Source organism: Haemorhous mexicanus, chromosome 1 (assembly GCF_027477595.1).
Source record: "Haemorhous mexicanus isolate bHaeMex1 chromosome 1, bHaeMex1.pri, whole genome shotgun sequence".
Taxonomy (NCBI): domain Eukaryota; kingdom Metazoa; phylum Chordata; class Aves; order Passeriformes; family Fringillidae; genus Haemorhous; species Haemorhous mexicanus.
Window position 1 is genome coordinate 34,475,302 of NC_082341.1, and position 21,602 is coordinate 34,496,903.

The 21,602-nt window shown below is 39.8% G+C and overlaps 1 protein-coding gene across 3 annotated transcripts in view; it reads left to right on the forward strand.

Moving 5' to 3' along the window:
* CREB5 (cAMP responsive element binding protein 5) overlaps positions 1 to 21,602 on the forward strand; it is a 258,281-nt gene that overhangs the window by 50,803 nt on the left and 185,876 nt on the right. For all 3 annotated transcript variants that reach the window (XM_059845603.1, XM_059845608.1, XM_059845597.1), the window contains one exon: positions 4,124 to 4,245. In XM_059845603.1, the coding sequence (XP_059701586.1) occupies positions 4,124 to 4,245 (122 nt within the window). The remainder of the gene's footprint in view (positions 1 to 4,123; positions 4,246 to 21,602) is intronic.

A 21,602-nucleotide genomic window follows, 5' to 3' on the forward strand; every position in this document is an offset into this window, starting at 1 on the left:
TGTTTTGAAAATAATGTATTGAGACTGAGTGTCCTTTCTGAGACTATTATTTCAATCCCCACACCCCTAATGAACAACAACAAAGAAGCCCCCATGAATTGCCAAATGTTGTGAGTACATAATGGAACCTTTTGACTTTATTTCATACTTCAAGTTCCCCATTGCCTTACCACGTACATTTTTTTATGAGTCTGAAAAATCAGGCATTACTTCAGACACTGAGGACAGGTTTTCAAAAGTCAGCAATCAAAATATACACAATATGTGAAAGTCTGGCCTGAATATGATTGCCGAGTGCATCTGAAATCCCTTTCTGTAAGACACAGTAGGTTAACTTGGGATCATTTGTGCTTGCTTTGGGGCTTATATATTGTCCATTTACTTTTTTGAGGCTTATTTAAACTTGATGTTTCTGGCAGCCTTTCTGGTCATGGCTGTGTCATCAGAGAGGCTGATTATTCCCCTGAGTAATAGGCTGAACAATATTTTCATTGCCAAGTCTGAAGCTTGACATAATCTGTGTTTAAGCTGTTGATGAATTTGAGATAGAAAAAAGTTCCTAAATAATTATCGGATGACAGGTTTACCTATGAAATGTCAGATGGCTAGAGGTAGATGCCTCAAAGGAGAGTAAACTAGTTCTAGAGGATGGAACTAGTTGAGGATGGAAAGATTCATTTGTTGAATGCTGGGATAGCTGATTGGTATCTTGGGTTAACCCAGATACTCCTCTATCCCAAGCTGCCAATACAAAATACAGTTTGTGACTAACATTAGAGCCCTGGGCTATGTGAGCAGCAGTGTGCCTGCAGAGCAGCTTCCTACATAACGTGTGTCCTCAGCAGGAATGCTGAGAGTGGTGCTGGCTCTGTCTGGGTTTGGGTCCAGATGGGTCTGGCTCATCCAGTTGCTGAAGTGCAACAAATCAGGGCCCTGCTCTCAGTGAGTCTGCAATAGCTGTGGGCGCTGGTGATAGCAACAAAAGCTTTGTTTGTACCAACAGGGAACAATGAGGTCAGGCACAAGCTGTTGGAACTATTAATGCATTTTTAAGTGCTGAGAATTAGGAATATTTTATTAATTCTGGGAGACCTGATTTTGTAGCTTATGCTAGGGTCTCCCTTGTGATACTCCTCCCAGTTAAAACACAAAGGCTTGCCTAATCTAGGTAAAAGAATTTCTGTGGTGTTGAGAGTGATTTCTTCTAATTTGCCCACATCCTAAAGGAGAACTAGTGTTTAGCAGAGGCAAAATAGTTGGTTGCTCAGGAGCACATCAAGCTCATTAAACTTGGCAGCCTTGAAATCCTGAGACCAATGAGCGCAGTGTATGTGCAGTGTAACTACTTTTCTACACAAAGTCTCAACATTTTGAAGTCTGGATCTTTATCAGTTCTACCCTCACAAAGACAGAGGGTTTGTGGCCTTCTGGTTGCTGTGAATGTTGAAGGCTGAAGTATTAGAACTAGGAAGGCAGGTCTTGTTTTACATCTGGCTGAGCTGACTTCCAGGAGGTCTGTGGATGAAGCTTAGGCTGGCTGGTTGGTGGTGCCCCTTCCTCAGCGGGGAGAAATGAGGGGCTGTCTGTTTTTAACAAAAATCTTGACATGAATTCCTGCCAGTCTGATTTCTGGAACATAGGAACTACAGTAGCAGTAGGGGGAGACTGAGGTAATAAGATCACCATCAAGATATGTAGGTGGTGTAAACAGTGTCATTATCAGTTTTAATCTTTTGAGATATTAAAATAGTTAATTGGAAAGTTCAACAGTAGGTAACACCATTGGTTATCTTGTGGTGCAGAAGATAGATTTTCAGCCTGAGCAGAGAAAGGAAGCCATTGAGGCCCTTGTGCATTTGAAATCACATTCTTGCTCTGGCTTGCTTTTTTTCACTGTTAGAATGGATTTACTTCAATGAGATAACTTTTTTTCCTTTGGGTCAGTTCTGGGCCAAAGCAACTCTGAAGAAACCCAGGATTTTTGATTCTTGTGAAAGTAGTGGCATCTACTTCTTTATGAAACCATAGTTTCTCATTTTGGCCATGAAATTGACACTTTGCTTACTTGATATGGATATATCACTTCTAACAATAAAGCATTTCCTCTGTTTACCTCACATTCAGATACTAATGTGCCCCTTGTGTCCAGGAAGGCTTAGAGACAATTGTCTTTGATTTTCTACTAAAGAATGGTGTTGTTCACTAAAGTAGCATTTAATTCTTTTTGGAAATGAAATCTATTTCTCCTGCATTTTAGTGCCATTCATTTCCAGTACAAACTCCAGTCCAAAGGCCAAAAAAAACCCCTGGTGTAAATCTACTGAGTTTACTGAGGTTACTTTAGAGATTTGTTTGGCACTGCTTATTTAGGATATGGACCTGTAAAGGGCTGAGTGTCCTCAGCTCCCATCAATGCCAGCACCTTGTTGACTCATCTCCTTACTCTGAGCTCTTGCAGGATCCTTAGAAAGTTTTGTTTCCAACTCTGGCAATACAGTAGTTAGCTGTGAAAGGTAATAGATAAATAAGTGCATTCCCAAAATACTTGAAGTTTTTTTTCCTTTAAGTTCATAAGTAGGATGCTCAAACTAAAAGGAATAAAAAATGAATTTGAACAGTAATGACTTGCATACTGATGTTCTGTCAGAAATATGAATGCAAATGAGTGTCTTTGTCCTTGGATTACCTGAGAAAGTCAAACCTGAAGGACCATACTTGATACAGGTGGAAATTGCCTTCTCCTGGCTTTATAATGGAGAAGGCTGATCCTCTTCCTTAGTTTCTAAGTGAAAACTGCATTTTCTTTTGTGTACCTTGTTTTTGTACTGCTCACTTAAGGGCTAATGTGCATTTCTATCCTGATCATGTAAAATTCATTGTGTTAGGTAACTGTTTGCTGTGAGGGGGTAATATTAGAACTTGACCCAGCTTAGCTAGGTGCAAGAAAGCAATTTTTTTCTTTGTTGAAGTGGGAGCATTTTTTCTGAGGTCAGAATTGACCCAAGGGTTCAATATGACAGAGTTTTCATTCTTTAAAGAATGAAATACAAACAATAGGTAGTAGTCAAGGACTATGCTGAAGAATATTTTTTAACAAAGTGAGTCCAATCTTTCTGTAAAATCAGGTACAAAGTATCTTGAGCTGGGACAGAGCCCTGGGAAGAAGGAGCCGAGGAGGAATAATTATGAACTAGACTCAGAATGAATGGAGGTGCCTCAGACCTGTGCTTTGGGAGTCTTTGGTTCCCAAATTTGGGCTTGAATTTTCACTTCCTAAAGAAAGAAGCTGAAGTCACTGAAACTACAGTCTGCATGGCAGTTTTGCTTGTCTGTCTTGCAGGTTTTCAAAAATGTGTCAAAAAACCTTTTAATTTCTTCAGTCTCTCCTGCTTGTGGCATTAATGAGAATACTGCCCTTCTTGTGTTAATTCTGAGAGGGCAGAAAAATCCTAGAGATGAAGCATTAAAATTTTTTTTACTCCAGGTTTCATGGTTTTGCATGTATTATCAACACTTTCAGGAATAAAATGCAAAAGGATGCTTCTTCATGGCCAGAATGTCACTTTCCATAGCTTTTCTAAATTTTATTTAACTCTTTCTAAATGATATTTAACTCTTCCTTCAAAAATTTTGCCATGGCTACCTTTTTTGCTAAGTATGTGTATGTTTGAGGTGGTTTTTGAGCACTTGAAGGCATTAACTGGTGTGTATCCACAGCAGTTAACATGCATGCTGTGGTGTAAATGTGCATTATGAGATGCACTGTGTGCTGTTCTGCATGAGCCTATTTTTGGAGGCCTTTGGAGAGTTGTAATGACCATGTTAAGGAGATGCACTTGTTTTATGTGGCCTGGGAAAACCCATGCTGTTGTGTTTCTGCCCAAATGATGACTGCTGCCTGGTTTTGGACATTGATGGCAAGCATGGCTGCCTGCAGCGTTTAGTGTCGAAATTCAGCACTTAGTAAATTCAGCACTGGGTTTTTTTAATGATGGTGTGGTAGGTAGGGGTGGGAAGGCAAAGAGAAGTTTGGTTAGAACCTCTCTTTTCCTGAAGTCTATTTAATTGTCTCCCTCTCCTTTTCATATTGAGAACCAGTGATCATTTCTTGTCTTGTTCTCAGATCAGACTCCCACACCAACGCGCTTTCTGAAGAACTGTGAGGAAGTCGGCCTCTTCAACGACATCGACTGCTCCCTGGAGCACGAGTTCAGGAAGGCACAAGAAGAAGAGAACAACAAAAGGGTGAGTGTGAGCACACCAAGCCCTTCCTCCCCTTTTGATTCCTTGAAATGGTAAAGGAAGTGTCCTTTAATCTGTGAGCTCTTCCACCTAGTAGTAACCTTTTGGTTAGAAACTAGGTGGCACTATAAATTGTGACATGCTTTTTAAAACTACTGAAGCAGCTGACGGAAAAAAAAAACCCAGACCAACAAAAAACTGGTATTAAATAATAAAGAAAAAGTGTAACTGTGTTTGCCAGGGTTTGATTCCAAGTCTCTGCTTTTAAGTAAACTATAACACAAACCACACACCTCTTGAGGGAGAGGCTTGGGAAAATTATATCATCTTTGAAGGATTGCAAACTGGCTCAAATATGTTACAGGGAAATTTGGCTTTATGAAAGGGCATTTGCTTAAGAGCAGATTTTTTTATTTCTGTTTTTTTTTTTTTTTTTAATTCCTCCACAACACGTTGCACCCTTGGATTTATTCATCATCAATACCAGCTTTATTGTGTTTCTGTATTTCTCATGAAGCATTCAAGTTGAGCTGGGAAACTTTGACTTGAAACATCTAGTAGAGAACATATCCCATTTTCAATTAGTATTCTTTCTGTTTAGTCTCAAGTTATTCTGTCAGTTTTCTGAGTTTTAGGTTGAATTAAATAGTACACCTTGTATGTAAGTGTACTCCTGTACCCAAAGATAGTTAAGAGTGTTTTCAGGGATCCTAAAGTGCAGGTAAAATTTTCAAAGAATGGTAAAAGAGCTTAATGCACTAAAGAGGCCAGCAAGACAAGAGGTAAAGCTGTGTGCTGAGACGCAGAACAGGAGAGGAGGCTTGTGGAAAGAGAGGGGAGTCCAGGAGCAGCTTGGTTTTGGCTTACAAGGAAGGGAGTCTAGGTAGTGTTTCTTCGTGGTTCATTAGGAAAGAGACTGGGACAGTTAGAGGAGGAGAGAGGCTATGCCATGGTATGCTGAGCAAGGAATAAGAGTGTCCAAACGTGAGAGAGTTCAAGTTTTGGTCAAGTATTGGGAAAATAGCACAGGCTGACCCTCACAGATTTGTGTATTGGACAAAGGTTAGGGAACAGCCATATATTGAGATATATGTGTCTAGTTTTAGACTTGTTAAAAAATTTGCAGTTTAAGTTCTGCTGAGGAGAGTCTTGCTAAGAGTCAGGGAGAACATTTCTGTACACTCCTACTTCTTTGCCACTACAGAATTTTTAAGTTGTTCTCTGTGCCTGGTGTTTATTTTACAGGAATAGGAGAACAGGAGAAATCTACTGAGATGGACCTGAGTGCAGCTAGCCCCAGACTGCAGCGCTTGATGTTGCAGAGAGATTTCAGTGTGTGAGGGATAGTTGCAAAATCTGATTAAAACCTAGACCAGGGCATCGAGTTACCTGATAATTCCAGCTGTTTAGCAGTCTCTGGGAGACTAATTCTGCCCTCCTACCAACCCCTGCAGCTGCCATTGGTGATCTCCAGGGAGCAAATAAGCAATCAAGAGGGTGGGAAATTTAAAAAAAATAAAGAAAAAGAAAAAAAGGGGTGAAAAAGGTAAAAAAGGAAAGAAAAAGAAAGAGGCATAAGTCCCACTAACTGGCTAACCTGTAACATTTGCTCTGTGTTTCCAATTAGTCTGCTGTATGTTCATTCTTACATTACTGACTGACTGTCAGATAGGAATCTGAAGCAGGCCCCAGTAGGGCTTTGCACAAATGCAAGGGACAAAGGCCAAGACAGAAGGAGACTCCTTGGGCTGCAGCTGTCCCTAAGGAAATGCTTCCAACAGCTTATCCCTGGAATATGAGTGTGATGTAGTGTTGGCCTAATGGACCTACCAACACATGGAGACTAAGGTTAACTCCATGGAAATCTTACTCACTGCACAGAAAAGTCTTCCAAAAATATTTTTGGTCATATTAATTTCTCTGGACTCTGAAAGAAACAGTTTTGTTTATTTTAGTGTATCACTGCGGCTTAGCACACAGCTTGACACTGAAATCTTGTAACAGAGAAACACTTTCATTTCTTGTTGGCTTTTTTTGCTCCTTGAGAGTCATACTTTGAAAAGTCAGAGGATAAAGTTCAAGTAGCTGCATTTTTTTACTTTCTTTTTGCTTTTTTTTTAAATCTTCTGGGGAGGAGCCCATGGATAATCCATGAGAATTTGTTGCGATGAAGCTGGTTATGCAGACTGGCGACTTTCCAAATTAGCTGTGAAGCTCGGAGTGCATGGGTTTAAGAACACCATGTGTACCTTTTTTTGTAAAGGTACTATTGAGTGGAAAGCCCTTGCATTAATATCCCAGCTTCCTATCCAGGAATAAATCACTTGACATCCTTCTGCCACTGTTGCTCATGTGTAAAATGGAAGAAGTGTCTCTTTGTGCCTCCCATACTTGGAATGCCTTGTGGTAGTAAGATCATCTGTCAAGGACCACCTCTGACAATGTATGTGGATTAGCCCTTGCTTGGGGACTGAGGGGACTCAAGGAACAATAATGATGATGACCTCCAGGACTTGAACTGAGAAAAATAAAGCTATAAATGGAAGTGAGTGAGTCCCTTGGTTTTGGCTTGTCTGCTGTTTATACCATCCTATATTAGCTGGAAGTCTCTCCTTGAGAAAGACCTGCTCCCTAAATCCAAGGGATGCTACAGATCAGCAATAAACATGTGGATAAGCATGTGAGAAAGAGGCTTTTCCCATCCTCCTGATGGCACCCAACACAAGCATCCTACCTCCCAAATTCACCTCCAAAATTAGCACAGGTAAAAACATACCTATACTATATTTATACTTGGAAAATTGTAAATGTCAAAGTTCTTGGGAACTTGAGGCAGACAGCAATTGACAGCTCAGACCCAGACAGAACTTGCAACCCAACTCAACAAGGTGGGTAGTGCTGGCAGATCACATGGCCATTTTAGCCCACTGGCTGCAGGTTTGAGGCTTACACTGCCTGGAACATTAGGTATCCAAAGCATTTGCAGTGGGTTGTAATTGCAAACACATGACCTTTGCTGCTGCTGGACAGGCCCTGTTGTCACATCTTGTTCTGAGCATTGAGTTGGGGCTGAGAGGATCCTGTCAGAGATGGGAAGAGTCAGGGTCTGCTTCTGAATAACTTAGTGCACCCACTTTGTTAAAATGCATCTAGCCTGATGTCCCTGTGAAATGAGAAAAAGTGGAAAGATTCTGATTGTAGCAAGTAGAGTATTGCATCAAATAGCATTTACAAATAGTGAGCTGAATATTTTCAACATGGGGGCATGTTTAAAATCACATTCTGCGTATGCTGGACTTTGGATGCATCACTTCCTAAGACTTATCCTGAAACTGAAATCTTCTCACCACTGTTCAGGGCTGCAAGATAATATATGAATTATGCAAATGAAGCAGGGAAATGGCTATTCTTAGTTACAACTTGGTTGTAATGTGGGTTGTTCAGTGTCAGCTCAGGAAGCTCATCAGTCCTCTACATGGCCTAATGTTCCTGTTCTAAGTGAACTATCCTAAGGCAGGCACCTCACTGCTAGAAAAGCATCAGCAAGTTGAAGTAGCTCAGTAAAGAAGAAGTACAAAACCAAATACAAAGCCTTTAAGGGTTAAATAATTTCAATCTGCAGAAGGAATAAAAATCCTGAGTATCCAGTTTAGCTGTGTTTAAAAAGGGATGATGCTACAGACTGATGTGTGTTTGAAAGACTTTCATTTGGTTTGTACCGTCTAGGATCACGTTCTACCTTGTATATACTTCTGTGTATCAGTATAAGAAGGTAGATAAAATGCACTGGTCTAGCTTATAGCACATCACTATTTCATGCTGAGCTCAGTGACTCTCTGACCTCCAAGAGAAATTTCTTACAAACGTTTCCTGAATGTCATAGTTTGGTACTGTAGCCTTTGAGTGTAGGAATGATAATTCAAAGCAAGCTGGAAATGATAGAATCTGTTCCTAAAGTAGTATAGTTGGGAAAAAAATTAACTTAATTTCCACATCTTGCTTAAATTTCATGCAATGTGTATCTAGCCCATAGGTTTTCCTCTCTTCTGAAAAGTAATAGAGAAAAATCATAAGGGATTTTTCCTGTATTTAGTAGTTGCCTGTATTACAGCAGCTGAAACCAGCAGTGCAGTAAATCACCCTTAGCCAGGAAAGGGTGGTAGGTATGGGGTCATATGTACCCTTATATGAGAAGGAAAAATATTTATATGTTGACAAAGCACATGGTGTAAGTGTTTGGGTTTTAGAGGCCTGTACTGTAATACCAATAGGCTATGGGGTAATGCTGGCAGTGCTCTCCCTTGGTGAAAGAACAGGGATTAAGGCTGGCTTGGCTGATGGGTGACAAATTAGCCCCAGTTTTCCCTGGTAAATACTCAGAAAACCCAGTAGGGTCCTGGAGAAGAGCACTGGGCTGGTAGACATTTGAGAGGCAAGTGCTCTGAAAGGGCTGAATTTTACTTGGGAAATAATACAAACCTACAAACTCATGAATCTGTTTCTGGAGCACTTTCGACTCATTGTCTGGCAGTCTGTACAATGGAAGGAAAGACCTATGTTTAAATGCTTACTATTTTGATTTTTTTTAAAATTATACTATCATAAATGCATATATGTACATTCTCCCTCCATTTGTCTAAACATGATGTAAGACCATCCATGTTTTTTTAGTCAAAGGGCCCCCTGATTTCTTATTTTCCCACTGAGATTAAGTATCTTATATACTCAGTATGTCATAGTAGACACAAAGTGAGACTAGAAATTAGTAAGACTAGAAATTGTTTGTGTTAATAGAGTGCTTAAGGGCCAGAGTACCATTGTTGGAAGAATTGTAATAACTTCAAGCTGTTACTTTATCCATCAGTTAAGCTGTTGTCAAGGTGATAGCTCAAAACTCTAAATTTCAAAGTCCAAAATATCACCCCACATTCAAAGGTTTCAGTACAATAGTTCCTATACTCCAAATATAATATCTGTATCTGTGAAGATGTAAGCATCCTCACACCATAGCATTTTTTCTGGGTGACTCATTGAAGTACTGGAAAGATACACTGTAACTCTGTATCTGAGTTTTTCTGAGGCTTATTATGGGTTTTCATATGCATTAATTGCATCAGACTATTGATCTGCTTTTTGGGTTCATTTTTTGGCTTGCATCGCCCCTTTTTTCCTAATTAAATTAACTTTTGCATATTCCTATGAAGAAGGTAAATTCTCTGTCTCTTATTTTCTAAGGGAAAAACACAGATTCCAGAGGACATTGCTTTCCAGAGCTCCATTGTAGTGTGACACCAAGCTCTCAAAGGAATCACATATGTGGAGTGAGAATTGCAGGGTATCTCTCCACCATTCTGCCAAAAGAGCAGCTTTCTGTCTCAATTTGGTTCCTAAATCTCTTTAGCAGCATGGCCTTAAAGGGTTCGTAGACACCCTCAAAGACATTTTGGTGCCTTGCTCTGACTGAAACAAAGCAGGAGTAAATCAGAGAGCTACCATAAAGGATCTGGGCTCAAGTGACATGCTGAAAATTGCACAGGAAGTCTGTGGCAAAGCCTCGGATTGATTCCATATCTTCTTGGTCTCAGCATAGGGCATCCCACAGACCATGTGTGTTAAAGATTTATCAGCTGTTGTTCAGTGTTGCTAAAGACAGGAAGAATGCTCTCCTCCTCTCTCCAGATGGGTAGGCTTGCTGGATTTTAACTTCTTAACCTTCGTAGGTTTCATGGTAGACATGTGGTGGTTTGCTGTATTTTGTGTGATGGCAGCTCCACAGTTGGCGCTTCAGTCCCCGCCTTTGTGAGTCCTGTTTTGAGCACGTATCTGTGTCCAGGCACTTCATTGCCACACTGGACTGTGTTACAAAAGGGGCACTTTCTGCATAATGGCACAGGAAAAATGCCAGGACAAAACTGTTTGTGACCTTGCAGAAATATTCACAAGAATAGGCTTTAATTTAGGTTTGTTGCTCATGGTACAGCATCTTGTCTTCTGCGGGCAGGCAGGACTCTCTTATCTTGAATGGACTTTTGAGTGATTTATAGGTTTAGATCCTCATACTCAAAGAGAAGACCTGAATGTTTTTCTAGCAATAAGTTCCTGTTTCATGCAGAAGGGCAATTCTTGAAGGCATACGCTTTTGATTCAGCTAAACTTCCCTAACCATCATCCTTCCACGTTCTTCTGAATTCCAGCTGATGAATCATCCTTCAGAGCTCAGTCAGGACTGTCCACTTTCCTCCTTCTTTTTATTGTCTCTGTCCCAAACAAGCTGAGTCACCCTCTTGCAATGTTTGGAGGTTTGTTATGTTTTCTGTATTTTGGCTACCCACAACAAAAGGAGGCCTATCTGATTTCATTCTAACATTTTTTTCACAGCAACACAGCAAAGTTGTGCCTTTTGCCTTGGTCTTCCTTGGAATGTTTTTAATGGTGCAACTTCCTTGTTACCAGTTCAGGTTTCAGCAGCATGGATTGGATGGCACATGAAAAAGGGATAAACCTTTCCTGTAGTGGCATTTTTATAAGTCTATCTGTTAGGTAAAACCCCTAAATCTTGGCAGTCTCTTTAGAGCATAAGCTCTGCTATTAAACACGAGCTCTTTGCTCCCTGGAGCGGGCTGCAGTCTCTATGGTTGGGTGGGTAATAAGATACTGCTGATACACTTCAGAGCAAGGTGCACTTTTCCTTTATTTATGAAGATAGACATGCTGGTCAAGGGCTTAATCACAGCTGATAAATCATTTTAGAAAGCCTATTAGAACCATATGCTGATCCTTCGTATTAACATGGTGTGTCTGTTTCGAGTCTAATAAGGCAGGGTTTCTTTCCCCTCTCCCTTCCCCCTGCCTGGCATGCAAATTATTTATCTGTTTAAGTGATATTGCTTGCCTGGGGGCATTTCTCTCTACAAGAGGTACTGCTAATAAAGCAAGGTGAACCGAGGAAAGAAGGATTCTTTCTCTCCAGAGAGTGAAGCTGAGTGGTTTTGGTCTCCTTTGCTGAGAGGGGATTGCAGAGCAATTGTCCGAAAGCTGAGGCCAGCAAACCTGTTGGTTAAACCCTGGGACACTGTGGCATGGCCTCCACTGCAGCATAAGGTTGTCATTTTGGCCCAGGTGGTTACAATCCTGGAGCCCAAGAACCGCCAGGGTTGGGTGTGCTGACATTTCGGTTACCTCACCTTTCCCTCACTCGGAGAGGGCTGCTGCAGGAACAGATTCCACAGCCATCTAATGAGATCCACATTGGTGAAGTTATCCAGAGCCAAGTCCTATTTATCATTAATTGGTGGGTTTGCTTGCAGATCTTTCCTATTATTTGCTGATTATACCCCTCCACATTTTATTATCTTGCCAAAATTCAAATGCTAATAATTTCTTGATTTATTGTTTACTTATAACACTGTCTACTGCCTAAATAGATGTAGTTAGAAGATTTCAAAAAGCAACAGCTCTTTTGCTGACTGGGTTTCTTTCACATTTTGCACATGGCAGTCAACTATTTATAAACCTCCATAGGGACTCCTAAACCTTTACAGTTGGGTTCCTCCCACAACTTCAGCCTCTTTTCTCCCTTTCTCCCCAAGGCAAGTCTTGTTTTTTTGGCATAAAGACAATGATGGTGATTGTTTGGTGGAGAAAATGTCCACAAGCTACAAACTGTGGGTAAGGATTTTAAATTTGTACATCAAGCAGGATAAATTGGAAGTCGGAGACATCCAGTAGAGTGAGGGTATCTTCACCATAAAGTGGGAGATCCACATCTGAGTTGCTAGTGTTCTTTTGATTTACAAAATCTGAAACTGAAAAACTGAAGAGTCATTTGTAAAGTGAGTTTGTGTGCAGTGGTGTGCATGCTGTAGCACGTCCCATTTGCAGTAGGGCACAAATTTAACTTTTAAAATCTGATGTACTTCAGAGTAAAGAAAGGAATAGTGGAGAGGAGAAATAAGCCAGAACAACTGGTCACATGTGATGGCTGTTAATGAACACCAGAGTGGGATGTATAGCCTCATACATCTCTGGGGCAGTTTCATTGACTTTAATGGAATTTAAATTTTTAACCTATTACAACTAGGCAAAGATCTGAAGGGAGAAAAGCCTAGTTCAGAGACCAGAAAAAAACCTACTGTGCTCATGATGTGATGTGAAGTATCTGGGTGGTTGTTGATGTCTCGCTAATATGTAGAAACAGGGCCATTTAAAAATCATACCAGGGAGGTAAAAATTATACATATTAACTGTTTCCTCATTCTGGTTTCTCTCTCTCATGCTTCTCTACAAAAGTTGCCAAATCCACTATTATTGAATAAATATCGGTATCGATATTAAGATCTTTTTTCCCCCTGAAATGTGAGTAAACTGTGTGTGGCTGGGTCTGGTCCCTGGGAAGGGAAAAGACATGGGGTTGCCATGTGAATGTACATGTCAAAGTGCAGCTCTGCCAGCCAGTCTGGGGCTGGGTGGGGAGAGGCAGGGGAGAATGAACTCAGTGTTACAAACCGTCTCTTTTGAATTTCTACAACCTATTAGTCACAGCAAGCTGCCCTTATTGATTTTGGTAAGAGAGGTCACTTTTAATCCTCTAAAGTGGAGAGAGCTACATGCACTCTCCATGGCATGACATTAAAATTGACACAGCTCTGCATCAGTTCTATGAAAAAGCCCTAAACCTAGATGGATTATTGCCCTGCTTTTCAATGGATACAAGCTGCTAAGCAGAGCATGCTAACCTAGATTAGGTGTAAAAGCTTTAAAATGCTTTGTAAGGAATGCACAACCAAAAGAAGCAAGAAAATATGAGAACATGCTGAAAGAGCTGCCCCTGCAGAAACAGGCCATTAGTTTTCAGATACTTATTTTCTCCATTTTAAAACATTTAAATGTCAACACAAAAGAGTGGAGATTATCATATAAAAGAACAAACAAAAGCTGACCTTACTCTATGATTATGAAGAAAGCTTTATTCTGGCTGATACCCCTTGCTAGTTTTGTTTATGTTCTTTAGAGAACTAAATCTTTGAATACAATTAGGACTCTCCGACTCGAATCTTAAGTGTGCCTCAAAATAAACAGCAGAGGTGAACTCTCAGCAGTTTTCTTTTCATCTTTGTTATCCTTGCTCTGACCCTTTTTTCCTGCCTAATGATCCTCTGTGGCATTCTATTATTAACAGAAATCTCGATAGAAAAATATGCTTAATGTGGATAGGAAAATCATTACAAGCCTGGAAAAGTTTTTTTTTTATTTCTTTGGAATTCCAGAAAATGACTAGTGCCCCTTTTGATTTTATGCTATTTATTTATTTGGAAGTTTGTTCTCTGAAGGTTTTGCTGATTTTTTTTCTGTGAGTCTCAGTAAATATTTACAATGTAGTGTTTAGGGAAATTTGTTGCCTTGTCATGCAAGCTTGGTGTTCTCTCTTTTCATTAGTTGTAAGTTTGCACCAGTATTTCTTACTGAAAGCTAGAAGGTCCCTTTCTATATAAAAGACAGCTGCAAAAGAAACAGTGACAAAAACCATCAAGGTACAAGACTGAAGTCTAACCTGTAAGAGGTGCCAGAGCAGCTTTCAGTAAATCTTTAAAGTCCTCTGTTGGTGGTTGGTTGAGAAGGTCTCTGAGCTCATTCTCAACAGATTTAAGTATGTGTGTGTCCGTGAGGCCAGCGTGGCTTCCCCTCCTACATCAAGAGATACTTACTCTTCCTCTCCTTCCTCCCTCACCTGAGATGTGGGTGTGGGGTGCTGGTATTTCCTCCCTCTTTGTGGACTTAGCCTAGGGAAATTCAAAGCAGGCACAGAAAGGGAGCTGGCTTTTGGCTTTGTCACTGACACTGAGACATGGCACCTAGAAGAAAAGGTGAAAGATGCCCAGTCTGCAGCTTGTCTGGGCTTCTATCTGGCAGCTTTTTTTTGTCCTAGCCCTAGCTTTCCTTCTCCTATCAAGGAAGAAATAAAAATAAGGTACCTTGCCAGTCTCTCCTTATTTTTGTTGGAAGAGCCCGCCCCGATGTCACAGAGGGGAGAGAAAGAAGGAAGATGAGAAAGTAGGGGTTGCTAAAAGAGGCAAGAAATAAAAGGAAGAAGAGTCCCTTTCTTTTTTACTTACATAAAAGATGTATTCTTACTCCAGATCAGACTTGGTGGGTAAAATGGAAAGGAAAATTCACACAGAAGAAGAAGAAGAAGAAGAAGGAAAAGAATATTACTAAGACATGAAAAAAGCTGAGGGAGACTATCATGAGGCTGTTCAAGTGAGAGAAATAGAGTGAAAAATCAGCCCTCATATGAAGCAGACATTAGAAAGACAGCTCTTTCTTTTTTAAGAAGTGGGATATCATAATATTCCTGTGATGTACTTCTTAGCAGAATTGGGGGAGCAGAGATTGAGGAGTGTGAAAAGTAAAATTTGCTTTTCTCCCCACCATGCCCATCCTGTCCCTTCCCCCAGTCAATCCAAGGAAATGGAATTAGTTTCTCAGCTTAAAATTGAAATGAGATGTCAAGGGATGTGGCTGTACAAGAAAGGAGGAGACATGAAGGTGCTAAGTTGATGTTGGGTATTAGAAAAGCTTTTCCCTGAAAAAGTGGAAAGGGAAGTCAGTCTGGACACTCATGTTTCTGCTTTCTTTATAGTCTTTTCTAAGATATTCTTTCTCTCATCATACTCCTGTCTTATCTCTGAGATCTCTTTGTATGTCTCTTGGGAAGTATACATCTGTGTAGAGCCTGTTCCTGTAATGACAAAGTAACCATGGCTCTTTCCCATTTATGCTGTTTTTTTCCCAGTACAGTAAACTCATGTGAGTGTAAATGCCAACATGGATGTTTCAGGAAAACCAGGAGAACTATTATGTGTGTTACACCTCTGCACATAAGTTCTTATTTTGTGGATTATTGTGTGGCTGGAATCTTTTTCAGGTGCACCTCTTATATCCAAATTTCTTTTCTTTGCTTCATCCATCTCAGCCAGTTAAATGTGTATATAACTGATTTTCTGAAATGGGGCCAAAGTCCATGCACTTCAATAGCTCTTAAACATGTGGTTAACTTCAAGCATGTGTGCAGGGGTTTGCTGAAGAGAGATAGTTTGCTGAATCAGGACTTCCCAACACCAAGATTTTAAATTGCAAACAATCCTCTATTTTAATGTGTTTTAACTACTGCCTCCCATGGACTAACAAAAGGTAACTATTGTTAGTTGACTCCTGCAGATGAAGAAAGTTGTACTTGGATAAACAGAAATTTAAGGGTAAACCAAATTTTTCTGACACCCTTCCGTGAGAACTATTTTTTTTTACTTCCTCCTAATAAATAATTACGCAACATGAAAGGGAATAATGATCATAATTTCACATTATGGTTAAAAACTTATTTTTCTGGGGTAGATAGAAACAGTCCACTACTTTAAAAAAACAAAAAACATTTCTTACAGCTTTTCCTTTCTTTCTTTCTTTTTGGTTTTTTTTTTTTTTTGAGATTTCTGTATTTTCTAACTAAATACAGTACTGAGATGATAATTTATGTATGCCATGATTGACCAAATAAATATCAGCCAGCTATCCAGTCTTCTGGACATGTAAATCTATGTGATTTATGGAGAAATATTTTAAAAAACAACGAAAGTGTGTATATATGTAAAAAAACCCAAACAAACTAAAAAGGCTCGAAACAAATAAAAAGAAACAACCCCCACCCCCAACCAAACCAACCCAACCAAATCCCACCACTCAAAAAAAAACCCAAAGAAAAAGGAAAAAACATAGCAAAAGATGCAGTTGCCTTTGTCATTCACTTACATTCCTCCATGTGAAGGGATAAATGGGATAGGCCTGCCTACCCTGTGTTGTTGGTTTTCTCCATCCTGGATCACAGGTAGTGTGGGGTGGAAAGTAGGTCCCACAGAGCAAATGCATCTGTTGGAAGGTGCAGGCAAGGAGAAAGAGTCAGTGAGGGAAATGTTCCTTTCAAAATTGTACTTAATGTGCTGTTAGTGATGGAGGGCTCAAATTGCCTTCCTGTTGACAGTTGGGTAAGGAAAAAAAGCATCTTTTGCAATTGAATCTGATACACTTAATACATTGTTTTAAAGCAAAATGTTCTGCCCTTGTTTTTGTGTAAGGTGGTAAGACTCAAAAGAAATTGGGCTTTCTTCTTCTTTTCTTCCTATTTTTCAATATTAGTTTCCTCACATTCCATCTTCAGACCGGCTAATCTGTTTCCCCTTCTTCTTGAATAGCATTATCCTGACAACAGAGCAGTGAAAAAAGCAGAGACTGCAGGACTTCTAACGATGCCACAGTGCCCCAGGAATAGGAATGCCCAGAAAAAAATGTGCTTCCATCCAGCTGCCCTTCATATTGTTGTCTCCCTATCCAATTTACTAGAGAATTTCCCACTGGCTCTTGGCTCATTCCCAAATGAGAATGTAATCTTTTAAAGATTACACTGCATAATGGAGGCACAAGGAGCTCTTTATTAACTGGGATGGGGAGTCACTTGCTATTAGGCAAGGGAAGGGAATGGGATGTAGTAGTGTTTTGTGAGCTCTGCTTTCTGCCCCTTCTTGTCTTGTCAGCAACAGGATGGCAGGTTGGGAGTGGGAAACCACTGCAGCTGCAATGTAGAAAAAGAAACAATTGAATGTATCTTATGATTATGGCAATTACTTTTATAACATGAGGGATTATGCCATAACTATTATATTCCCAACAAGATTAAATTACTCACCTAATACCACAACATGTTTTCCAGGGAAATAAAAAAATAATTCTGCTTGTTCCAGAGTTGATGCATTCAAAGACTAATAGTGGTGTGTGAAAGAGCTGAGCAACCAAGGAACCTGCAGTGCTGTCTGTGCAGACATTGTCTGGATTGGACCCCTGTCACTTCCATGAGCTCTGCCAGCTAGACACCCCCACCCTTTCTGGGATGGAAAGCAATGTGGTACTCTGGTAATTTTAAATGCTCCTTCTCCTGACAAGCAGAAAAGCTTCTGCCAGTAATTGTTAGTAAATAAATAATCAGAAGCTACACCTGCCATGGAGAAATTCTTGAAACTTCACAAAGAGACTAATTTTGCCCATGTAAACCCACTGAACTGATTGGAAAGCTTAAAATTCAATGTATTTTCATACTAGGCTCTTCTTTTTACTACATATTTTGAAAATATTGCTCAATACAATGAATATCTGTATGTGAAATAATTTTAGATCACCTCTAGTGTGAAGTCATTTTTGCTGAATATGCAAATGGCTGAAAGGTGATATGCATTTTGAGGCAATTTTTTTCTGGAATGTGCAGTGTGTTTTTAAATGTTTTTTTAAAATTTTTTTTTCATCTCCGTGCATAACAAGGTCATAAATGAGAATTTGTCATATAGCTGGTACGGATACTGCCTCGTATAGACTGCTCATGATAGGAGTATAAGCTAACTTAATTATGCAGGAAGAGCAGTTTCCTTTTGTTCATCAGCTGGAAAATGAGTAGAAAATTTAATTTTGGAGACTTCAGAGATCTATCATGTGTTGATCATTATGAGCAAATTAACTGGCTTCATGGAAAAGCCAGTTCTGATTCTGAAGAGAAATGCAGGTTAATAACATAATTCTACAAATATTTTTATTACTTTTTATTTGGCATGTGATGAATGATACCTCAAGCAGTTGATTTCATTTTTACTGTATGTACATTTAAGTCTTTTCACACCATTGTGCTTTATGAAAATACCTGTTGTTACACAAAGCTATTGGGAACATTTAGAAAGACTGGACATGCATTTGTAAATCAACCTCTTCCTTTTCTGGTGAAGAACTGGAGTTATGGATATCAAAATGAGGTCAAACAGGAGCAGGTAACTGTATTCTTTTGTCAGGATTAGAAACCTCTGAATGACAGCCTATACCTGATTTTATTCTTTTTTTCCTCCTTTTCTCCTTCTGAATATGTAAACACAAAAAGAAGTAAATACGATTTCATGGTGGATATTTTTGTTCTGTAGCAGATACGACCAGTGCAACAAGCAAACTGTTTCTCTCAATGACACAAACTCTTGGCTTTTTGACCTTCCTATTCATTTGAGCTTTGAAGAGTCACCTTAGGTGAAAGGTGTTCTCAGTTACCTTCTGGGATTGAGAGCTCTGGGCACTATTAGGAAGGTTTTATTTTGTAAGCTGGTTTCATAATTTACTTGTAGTATCTAACCAGATGAACAAGGTTATACCTCTCTTTGATGGCTACAAAACATTTTTTTAGTCAGGTAAGGGTGTATTTCTATTCCCTTGGCTTGTATCATTTTCAGACCACTGTGTATCCAGCGAGACATCCTGTATTAGTTTCCTCTGAGGGCTTTTTATTTTTGCCCCTGGTGCATTAGTTCCTAGCTGGTAGAAACACTTACACAAGAAATCAACCTGTTTTCTTACATCTCCTATGCCCAGGGCATATTAATAAGTCTTTGGTTGCTGCTTGCTTTTAGAAAGAAGGTCAGCGTGGGTTTGTTGCACATCTGCCAGTAGTTTGCAAAACGCTGGATCCTCATGGTGACCTGTGTGCCCACCAGGCAAGTGTTACCTTTCACAGACTCTGAGTAGGGAATCATAACCCATGGAAAGGGGCCCAGCAGATGCCTGAGGGCCATACCTCAAGCTGTCACAGGGGCTTCACCAGTTCTTGCCGTTCATTTGCTTTCCTGACCTCCTTGCATCGTGTGCTTAAGCACCTTAAAAGCCAGCCTGTGGCTCAGGGCTTTAACTGCAGGCGGCACTGCAACATGATCTGCTGGAAATTGTAAAGTCAGTGATACAGATCTGTGTGGACTTCTGTGTGCCCCCTCACTGTTAATAGGTAATAAAATATTAACATTTCAGTGTGACGGGGGATTTTTTTGGTGTGACCCTGTGCTTCACCGCCATCAGCACACAGGTGTAAAATTATTTCAGTTACAGGAGAAGTCTTGAATCCCACCTAGACAGTGGTGTGCTCAGAAGGTCTGGAAGTAAAATTGGATGGTTTTCTTCATTTTGTTGGTGTTACAGCATGAGCTAGTTTGAATATAATTTTTTCTTTCTTTTCTACAAATATTCCAGTGGAATTATTTTCAGCGCCAAAGGGAAATTTCTGTAAGACCTTGTCATAGGCCATGTTTTTGCATTTTTCTTGTTTTCCTGCCAATCTGTAACCTCCCTGTCTTTCTAACACTTGGAAAACTCTCTGCATATTTATGTCAGTTTCTGTGTCAGCTGATGTTGAAATAGGTTTCAAAACCACAGCCAGAAATTTTATTTACCCAAATATTTAGCTTTCAGTTTAACCTGACCCTAGACTGAGCACATCTGAGTTAAAGTAGCCCAACAAATCAGCTACTTTCTACCTCCTCTGGCATGCGACTGGCCGTGTGGATACTCTTAGCTTGCCCTAAATATTATGAAGGGAGGGAAAGAAGCATGCAAAGGTCAATGCTGTGGTTTACTTGAAGGACAGTGGTTTGTTATAAGCTGCTGTGACTCAATTGTTTTTGATACTCTGTTTATCATATCTCAGCTGAAAGATGCTATGGAAGCTTCTGAGCTTTCCAGCAGCTAGAAGAGGCAGGTCTCACCAGCTTTTGTTTTCATGAAGGAACATGGACTGTAAACTGCTTGCATGAAGCATGCTACTTGCTATATGTTTGCAGAAGACTTGTGTTTGGATCCCATCTTCAAGTAACACTGTAGAGCACATAATTTCTGAATTATGAGGCTTATTTTGACGTTAAATCTTTTCAGCTGGATGATTTTTTTTTTTTTCTTTAAAACAACGGGTATTTTTACAACACATGAGTATAACATAGAAAGTATTCAGTTCCTTTCACTGATTCTGTTGCTGGATGTAGAGACACGGCACTAGCATCTAGCAAGCAAACACATTCCTGTGGTGTTTTCAAAAGCATATGAGAAACCATATGTTTTCATAGGAAAGCAGCTGTTACCAAGCATATGCTTTCTGACACATTAAAAGGGCAAAGTAGGACCACGGCTTGTCTTCTAAGTTGAATAAAGCTGGCAATAACTGTCTCTTTCAATGTACAGTGGCACTGCATGTAGATATTGCCATGTGGAGTTGTAGCTGGAAGGAGGGAGACAGATTAACGTCTACAGTCTGCAGCTTGGAAGAGACAATATAAATCTCTGTCCTGCTCTGAGCTGTGAATGCCTCTGTAGGAGTTATAGTAACAGACAAATTAGCATAATGTAATTGGCTGGCAAGGTCAGCCCCTCTCCAGGAGCATTAGCAATGTTTACTGTAAGAAGAGACAGACCAAGTATTGTAGGGTAGTACATTGTCTGTCCTTTTTGAAGGAAGAATAATCATTTTGGACTGTCTACATCACAGACTTCACCATATCTTATTAAAATTCAGACGATCATATTCCTGCCTTAAAGCAAATAATCTAACAGACCAACAATGTATATTCTCTACTATCACACAAATCTTTATGGTTTTGCTTTGAACCTCATTGAGTTTACTTTTCTTTTCTCTCTTTCTGTGTTGAATAGTTTTTCTCTGGATGCTAAACTTCCATATGCATCCCTGCCAATACCTAATAAATCTTGTTGAGAGAATTAAAATTTCTGGCCCTATTGCATGGGACACAATTAGTAAATCCAGACAAACTTACCAGCTTTCTTGTTTGGCTCTTTGAAAATGAAAACTCTGAGCAAAATTCTGGGCCAGCTCTAGCAATCCAGACTCACTGGATTCAGTTCAGTTTTGCAAACCTTGTCACATCTGTAGGTGAGAAATGTGAGATGATGTGTTTTGAATGAAGGAGACCTTCCACTGAGTCACAAAGAGCTCTGGTTTTTCAGCCTTTGTTTTCAAAAATGAAAATTTGTAGCAAGCATTTGAAATGAGTTCAAGCATTCAGTTATGAAAATGTTTGAGAAATGGCTTTCAGAATATCAAACAGGGGTCACATTGCCTTTTCTTATAAAATCAACAGGAATGGGGAAGATTGTGATATTTAATACTGTCTGTGTCAGGGAGCTGCCACTGTAATTTTCCTAGACAAATGGCAGAAAGGCAAAAACATACACAGAATCACCTTCTGAGCACTATCCTACTGGAAAACCTCTTTCCTTTTGCTTAGACAGTGTGATCCAATGGATTTCCAGAGCACAGTCCATTCTGTTGTCTTCTGGTGATGAAGAAAAACCAGGGAGCATTTCCTGGACTCTGCAGTAGCTATTTTTTGAGTCTTGTATATTAAAAATGTGAGTTAGGTTGGTTTAAAATGAGCAGTGTTCAAGGCTGAAGGGTAATATTCTCTTCTTTAATGTGGATATCCAGGAGCTAGCTCCTCTTGAGAACAGGATTG